This window comes from Notothenia coriiceps, unplaced genomic scaffold (assembly GCF_000735185.1).
Source record: "Notothenia coriiceps isolate Sejong01 unplaced genomic scaffold, NC01 NC01_scaffold00027154, whole genome shotgun sequence".
Taxonomy (NCBI): Eukaryota; Metazoa; Chordata; class Actinopteri; order Perciformes; family Nototheniidae; genus Notothenia; species Notothenia coriiceps.
In genome coordinates this window covers 156-8,215 of record NW_011359855.1, presented here as the reverse complement: position 1 = coordinate 8,215, position 8,060 = coordinate 156, and the positions used below count along the sequence as shown (strand labels likewise).

At 40.1% G+C, this 8,060-nt stretch overlaps 1 protein-coding gene across 1 annotated transcript; it reads left to right on the top strand.

Annotated features, from left to right (window-relative positions):
• Nucleotides 1–289: 289 nt before the first annotated feature.
• On the top strand, nt 290–7,135 carry LOC104957481 (1-phosphatidylinositol 4,5-bisphosphate phosphodiesterase gamma-2-like; the record flags this gene model as incomplete). The annotated part of the gene is made up of 13 exons (XM_010785115.1): nt 290–512; nt 2,624–2,773; nt 3,779–3,872; nt 4,222–4,269; nt 4,491–4,575; nt 4,831–4,911; nt 5,009–5,052; nt 5,161–5,233; nt 5,642–5,743; nt 5,919–6,037; nt 6,457–6,542; nt 6,701–6,818; nt 6,939–7,135. Coding segments are annotated over exons 1-13 (1,417 nt in total), but the record flags the coding sequence as incomplete, so codon positions are not given.
• Between the last annotated feature and the right edge of the window lie 925 nt (nt 7,136–8,060).

Sequence of the window (8,060 nt, the reverse complement as noted above, 5' to 3'; positions counted from 1 at the left end):
GGAATAACTTCAGTTACTAACCCTATCCTAACCAGTTATCTTCATTAGTTTATTTGAATGATGATTATGAGGCTAAATAGCATTTTTATATCCACTGGCTCATTCGCCGACGCAAGTTCGCTGACCTTTATGTATCCCTTTAGAGCTAGCTCAGGAGCTAGCTACCTTTGAGCAGATTTTTAATTGGTGGATCATTTTTGAAAAATGTGTGTACTCAACCCAAAACACCTAAGGCAGCTGAAAAAAATAGACTACCTGCTTGTTTGTTTCATTATGACAAGAGAAGGGACTGATGAGTGTCTCTGTGTCCCCTGTCTCAGCCTCAGAGATGGCGGGTTGGGGGCAGCAGGGCGAGATGACAGAGTACAAGAAGATTCTGATAAAGCGGGACCTGGAGATGGGCGTGGTGATGACGGTGTTCCGGCAGAAGGCGGAGCGGCTCACTGTGCAGGTCATCATGGAGACCCGGCAGGTGGCCTGGACGCGCACCGCGGATAGAACTGACGGTGTCTGTGAGTACACTAACAATGACACATATTAACATCTTCTTAGTTTATAAAGTAATTTTCAGACCACCTTTAAAGCCCCTCTTAGTATTCATGTGTCTGCAGCAGTGAGTAAGTACATTTACTCAAGTACTGTAGCCTACTTAAGTAAAGTACAAGTTCCCCAAAATAGTACCTAAGTATTTTTATTTGATTACATTACATCTCACTTGTTTGACGCTTTTATCCAAAGAGACTTACATACTCAATACTGTGGACAATCCCCACAGGAGCACTTTGGGGTGAAGTGTCTCAGGGACACAACGACAGGCTGACTGCAGTGGGGTTTGATGCTACTTTATACTTCATCTCCACTACTATTTGGAAGCCAACATTGTACTTTTTATTCCATTAAATGTATTTGAAAATGGTTAGTTACTTTACAGATTTAAGTTAATATTAGCTTAAACTAAATATAAATAAATCAATGATATATAATTAAAGGTCATTTAAAGTATTAGTGCTTTAATGCATAGAACAAAAATAATCCAGTCATTTAATATGATTCTGAAATTACGCACAATAGGTACTTTAAGTTCTTTGTGCCCGTGTATGACTGTATGCATCCTCTGGTTGATGCAGTGAGTCGAAAGTTTAATATAAAACTGTTTCAATGACTGTTTCATGCCGACAGCGATGTTTTAAAAGAGGGGGCGCCAGTATTTTTCCTATAATGAACACTCACAGGGACATAAACATTCATGCTACTTCACATACCCAACATTTGACCTTTTCCACTCATTAAAGTTTACTCCAATCAGAACAATCTTCCCTTTCATGGTATTGTGGCACAAGCCTTAGAGGCAGTTATAAACAGAGATGCAAACAGAAGCTAGCTGCACTAACTGGATTCAGGAGAACCAACCTTTGTGCACTGAGTGATCATCAGCTCAAATCCCTGGAGCAAAGTAGCAGTGATAAGTGACAAGGAATTATAATAGTCGATAGCAAAGTTGAATTATCCACAAAGCAGTATGTATACACCGTTTTGTGTCATCTGCTATGATATTAGTTATTATAAAGGTGAAGCGAAACTCCCTTTGGAGGGAAAGTCTTTATAAAACACGAGGAAAAAGAAGCCCCAAAAAGGAGAATAAAGCCCCATAGAGGCCAGGTTTCGACTCACCCCCCTTATATTTCAAGCCACCATTCAAATAACAATACAGTTATCTGAGTATATCAGTTATCCATACCATAATGACATCCAGATATAAAGGAGTTATCAGAATGAGTTCTGAAAAGGTTGTTTAAGCATGAGTTCCCATAAAAACAATGATATATTGTTTATTGCCTTTCTGTGAAGATATGAACCACAGGAAATGCTCACCTACAGTATAGAAACTGACTCGTCTCAGAGGAAATGTATTTGTTATGACCTGGCTCAAAGGGCCACAACAAAAAGAGGAGATACACCATATCAACGGTTTAACAAAATATGTTTATTAAAGCAAGTAGTCCAAATTAGCCAAATGAATTAAGTGCAAAACAAATGAAGCATGAGGTGTGGATGTCAGTGGTATCAGTAGTGTACGTGCAGGGTGAGGATTGCATGGACATGTATGAGTGTGAGTGTGAGAGTGTTGAAGTGCACAAAGTGAAGTAACTGAACATACTCAACCAAAACCAGGTGCCTGTAGGAAAAAACAGAGAGGAGCAGATGCTTTAAATAACTGCAGGGCACCAGACCCAGCTGCCCTGAGTTAGTGCAATCAAGGAGGCTGGATGCAGCACATACCCTCTCCAGATGAACCCACAGGGGCATCACATATTTGATTAAGTTCCATCATGACAACAGCCTTATTTGCTAAGACTTTGTAATGGAGCCATGAAGATACATTATGGAGGTTTGTTTTAATAATAATTCACTTCCCAGTATTAGGCTACTGCGTCAAAGTGTGAAAATAACCCTGCCCTAAAGAACGCTGACTATAGGAGGGACAGTGTGTGAGCTGGAAATGTGTGAAGCTGAAAAAGATCTGCCACGTGTGTTTGGTGATGCAGATGAATAATTACATTGAGTCTTCCTCTGATGATCGACATCTGTGTGTGTGTGTGTGTGCGCCGATGCTTTGTTTCAGTGGACCTGTTTGAGATCAGAGAGGTTCGTCCAGGGAGGAACTCCAAGGACTTTGAGCGCTTCAAAGATGGCAAAGACAAGCACGATGAGGGCAGCTGCTTCACCATCTTCTACGGATCTCAGTTTGTCCTCAACACCCTCAGTGTGGGAGGTGAGCTGCTCTTATATGTGTGCTTTAAACAAAAACTATCACATGATGAGTATCATTCTTCATATTTCATATTGTAGCTACCTGATTTATTTGTTGTCAAAGTCATTGTTAGATTTATGTTGGATGTTATAAAACACCATTATTTAAACAAATCTCCATTATCTCCAAATACTTGACACCTGACATTTCACTGCAAATTCTAAACTACAAGACTGCAGTTACTAGCTAACATCTGGCCATCTGGCAACCCCCTTTCTAGTGTCACAAGCTAGGCTAAACATTAGCATGCTAACTTAGCTACCTATGCGGTCAATTACTGGTCTATTCATCCGTCAACTGCCAGTCTTTTATTATCAGAAAAGTAAACAAAAGACAAAGAACCATATAAAGACAGGCAGACAGAGGCAATGGGGCTTATTCCATTAAAGTGATCTACTTGGACAGTATGTATCCTCAATATATCCTATATGTATCAAATTAATGGATTAATTAATTAAGGATCTTGGCAGTTTAGCAACCATTTCTGTAGCTGATGTTAGGCAGCCCACACCTGTCAGCAGTTAAAGGAACTTTTCTTGACATGAAAAGAGTTTGCACATCTATGGAGCATCTGTTGCCCAGGCTCACAGATTCAGTCAAGCTTAGGTTATAATTGCAGTATCAAATCTGGCAATCTCATTGCAAAGATGTTGTTAGTAAATGGAAAAGTTCCAGCTCCATTTAGTGAACCCTTTTTACAGAGGAAGCATTTTTGACCAGAGAAAGCAATTGTTCAGTGTTCATGCTAAGCTAGTCCTTACTCCATCTCTGTAATGTCCACATCTTGTGTTTAGTTCACCTTTTGTTCCAGGAAGTCAAGTGTTGAAATGTCAAACAACTTTCCTCTTGTTGATTCATCTGAAAGTATTTTTTACTCATAAAGCCGATGCTCTTCTCCTCATATCACCTCACAGTGTGATATATCTGTTTAGCACAGTTACACTTTCTGTTCTGCTCATTTTGCAGCTGACTCTGTTGACGAGGCTCAGAAATGGCTGACTGGACTAGAACTGCTGAGGCAGGAGACGCTGCAAGCTCCCACTCCAGTTCTTATAGAGAGGTAAACACACACACACACGCACACGCACACGCACACACACAGACAGACAGACAGACAGACAGACAGACACACAGACACACAGACACACACACACACACACGCACACGCACACAAACGTCTGCTTTTTTTTGTTACCAGATGTCGATCATCAGAGGAAGACTAAATGTCCTCATTCATCTGCATCACAAAACCCATGTGACATGTTAACTATATGTGAAAAACATGCACATTGTCAATGTCAACTGGTGCTTTTGATATGTGACTCATCAACACTTTTATGAACCCCTCCACATTCACAAAGTGATGAAGACTCATCCAGTCATTGATCTCTTTTTGTTTTTCCCTGCAGTTGGCTGAGGAAGCAGATGTACTCTGTCAATCAGACCAAAACCAACAGGTAATGTATGTGTGATCTGGTTACCCTGCCACAATAGCTCTGAGAACGTTTTCCAAATTAAACAAATGTAAACATGTGACACAACCTGTAGGAACTTCTTGCATTGTACAGCTGCTGAAAAAGAACAATCCTTCCTTAGTCCTCCTAACCTTTACACACAATAACACGTATTGAATAAATGTTGGATCATATTTATGTGTTTTGCTTCTTTTCCTCCCCAGCATCTCCATGAAGGAGCTGAAGGCTCTGCTATCTCTACTCAACTACAAGGCCCCCAGCTCTCGCACTCTCAAAGACAAATTCCAGGTGCTCTGATCTTCTCCTCCTCATCATCATGTCCTCATCAGTGTTGTGTGTGATTATATAAACACCATTGAACCTTCAGTACATGGACAGCATACACATGGACAACCGAAAGACAATCTCCTCTTCAGGGAGAATAGCATTGTTACATTCTGATCAGAGATTATCAATGACTAGTTTGACATTATGTGATATGGAATTTCATAAATATTCCAGCTTCTGTAGTCTCAATCAGTGCTTTGTGTTCGGCTTTCAAAGGAAGTGGGGGCAAAGAAAGATCGCCTGGACTTTGAGCAGTTTCATAAATTGTACAACCTTATAATGTTTGAACAGAATGAGGTAAGTCTGAATCAATAACAATGAAGTAAATATACTGTATATATTATTCAAAATACATGTTTACATGATTTTCATTCATATTATATTTTAAACTCAGATCCTTGATGAGTTCAAAAAGGAATCATGTGCTTTTATTCTGGGGTGAGCTCCTGTTCTCTTATCCTTGCTACATATTGAACAAACCCTGATGTAAAGTGAAGCTTTAGGAGAGAGTGAGTCAGGGAGCTGACGGGGGTCTGCTCTCTACAGAAACACAGATAAGCCTGATGCCTCTGCAGTGCTGCTCCATGACTTCCAACGATTCCTCATCTACCAGCAGAAGGTGAGCAGAGTGTTCCAACATGGCAAGAGCTTTCTTCCCGCAAATGAACTACCAATAAAAGAACATTTCGATTAAAGAAAATAAGTTGACATTTTTTACATCAGCTAGTCCTGTAGGAATTCAGTGTATAAAAAGGTAATGTGGTGCAGCCATATTCACGTTTATAGCATAACATTTCTTTCTCTTGCCAGTTTTAATATGAACAGATGCACCAAGTATGTTTACATGGAGAGGGTTTAACACTTTGTTTGGTTACAAAGAATTTAATTCAAAAGTCACAACCAGTAATGTAGAAGTAAACCAATGCTTTTCTAAACATTTATTGATAATCATGATTATTTATTTTTTCTCACAGATTTTCCATCCATTGTTTTGATTTGTTTTCTTTCTGTGCCCCTTCCCCCACAGGAATCCTGGGCCAGTGACCTTAACCAGGTCAGAGAGCTGATGACCACCTTCATCGACGACACCATGAGGAAAACCAACGACCCAGAGTTCACCGTCAGTGAGGTAATCCTCTCTGTGCCGTCATGTTGTGTGTAGCAGAGATAGAAATGAAAAGCTGTACCAGACTGTGATCGATGTGTACAAGAGCCTTATAACTTGGTCGTTATTGTTGAAGTTATAATAACTAGAATGAATCACAAAAAACACGAGTTAATTTGAAGCGTTTCTCCTCCTGTAGTTCCTGAGTTTCCTGTTCTCCAAAGAGAACTCTGTGTGGGACGAAAAGTACTCAGAGATCAGCAACCTGGACATGAACAACCCTCTGTCTCACTACTGGATCAGCTCCTCTCACAACACGTCAGTGTGGTGGCTGGAAATCACACCCAATAATTCAATGTTTTTCCTGTTTACGGTTCATGCCAGTGACATATCTTTTCATTTTTTCCCACACTAAAAAAGTGCATCAAAAAATTCCGTTATCAGCATTTCACCTTCAAAATTGATATATTGGAAGTTAGATAAGGTGTGTTTGTTCATGACCTGGCAACCCAAAGTTTAAATTACTTGTTTATAACTGTTGTTTCTAGCAAAGTCAATAGTTTGCTAACATAAAATAAAGTTATTAGTTACATATTATTAAATGTTTTCCTAGAAAGAGTTTCCAGATATCTTGCTTATTCACAGACAAGCAAACCCAGACACCCAGACACCCTCCACAGCAGAGTAACAAACAAAACATGAGGTTTTTGAACAACATTTTGGTGTGTTTTCCACAGCTACCTGACGGGGGATCAGCTGCGCAGCGAGTCGTCCACGGAGGCTTATGTTCGCTGTCTGCGCCTGGGCTGCCGCTGTGTGGAACGTCAGTAAACTCACCATCATGTAGAGAAGTTCACATTTGAGAGTTGCATTGTCAGCATTAGTTTCATTTTGGAGCAGCTTTAATGAAACAAGTGGGGTAAAATAATAACAGTAAATACTTTATGTCTTTGTGCTTTGTGTGGTACTGAATTGGTCCAGTGGACTGCTGGGAAGGGCCCGGGGAGCCAATCATCTACCACGGATGGACCAGGACCACCAAGATCAAGTTCGAGGACGTGGTCAAAGCCATCAACGATCACGCTTTTGTCACGTCAGAGTAAGAAGCACAAGACACTGTCACCATGTCTGGGAATTTGTGATTCTCTTCATCTTTCACACACATACCCACACCCACACACACACACCAACTCCTGATACCTGTGCTTCTGGGGCTCAGGTTCCCGGTGATCCTGTCCATCGAGGAGCACTGTCCTCTGGAGCAGCAGCGGCAGATGGCCCGGATCTTCAGAGACGTGTTCGGAGACAAACTGCTGACGGAGCCTGTGGAGCAGCTGGCTGAGCAGCTGCCCTCGCCCACACAGCTGAAGGGCAAGGTCATACTCAAGGTCAGAGGAGGAGAAGTACTCAGATCTTGTACTTGAGTAAAAGTAGCAGTACCAGAGTGTAGGAATACTCTGTTACAGTAAAAGTCCTGCATTCAAAATGTTGCTCAAATAAAAGTAGAAAAGTATTTTTTTTTTTAAATATAGTGAAAGTAGCGACAGTAAAAGTAGTCATTGTGCAGATTGGTCCATTTCAGAATAATAGATATGATATGTTTTATAATGATTGATCATGAAAGTGTTCTCAAAGCTGGTAAAGGTGCAGCTAGTTTGAATGACTTTGTATACTGCAGGGTAGCTTGTATACTGCATTGTGGATTTACTCCAGGTGGAACTAAAGTCTGATTTAACACTTGATTATATTTCTCATCATTAATCCAGATCTGTGAAGTAACTAAAGGGATTAAATACATGTAGTGGAGGAAAAGTACACCATGTACCTCTGGATTGTAGTGGGGTAAAAGTACACAGTAGCAACACATTTAAATACTCAGGTAAAGTTCAAATCCCTGAAAATGTTACTTGAGTAAATGTACTTTAAGTAAGTGACTTTACAGCACTGCTCAAGGTACTGGGGAGTAATGGGCTACGTAACAGAATGATCGGGATAAAAGTTTTGAATCAGTATTCCCTTACAATTACATCAAAAAGAAGATGTCATTAGATTGCTGTCACATGTCGTTGCTGCTATATTGTATTACCATGTCATAAATACTTGTGTATGCTGCTCTTGCTCTTTACAATATTTAAATTGTATTTCCTTCTTATTTTTCTCAAGGGAGCCAGAGCAGAGGGCTTGAAGACCCCTGTCATAGGGAGACGTACTGCTTGATTATTCTTTCTGGTTTTTATTTAGGCTACTTTTAAGCTTCTTTATTTTATATATCTTTTTTAATGTAGTTGGTGTACACCTGATTTATCAAAAAATGATGTTTAATTCATGTTTTTAACTATGG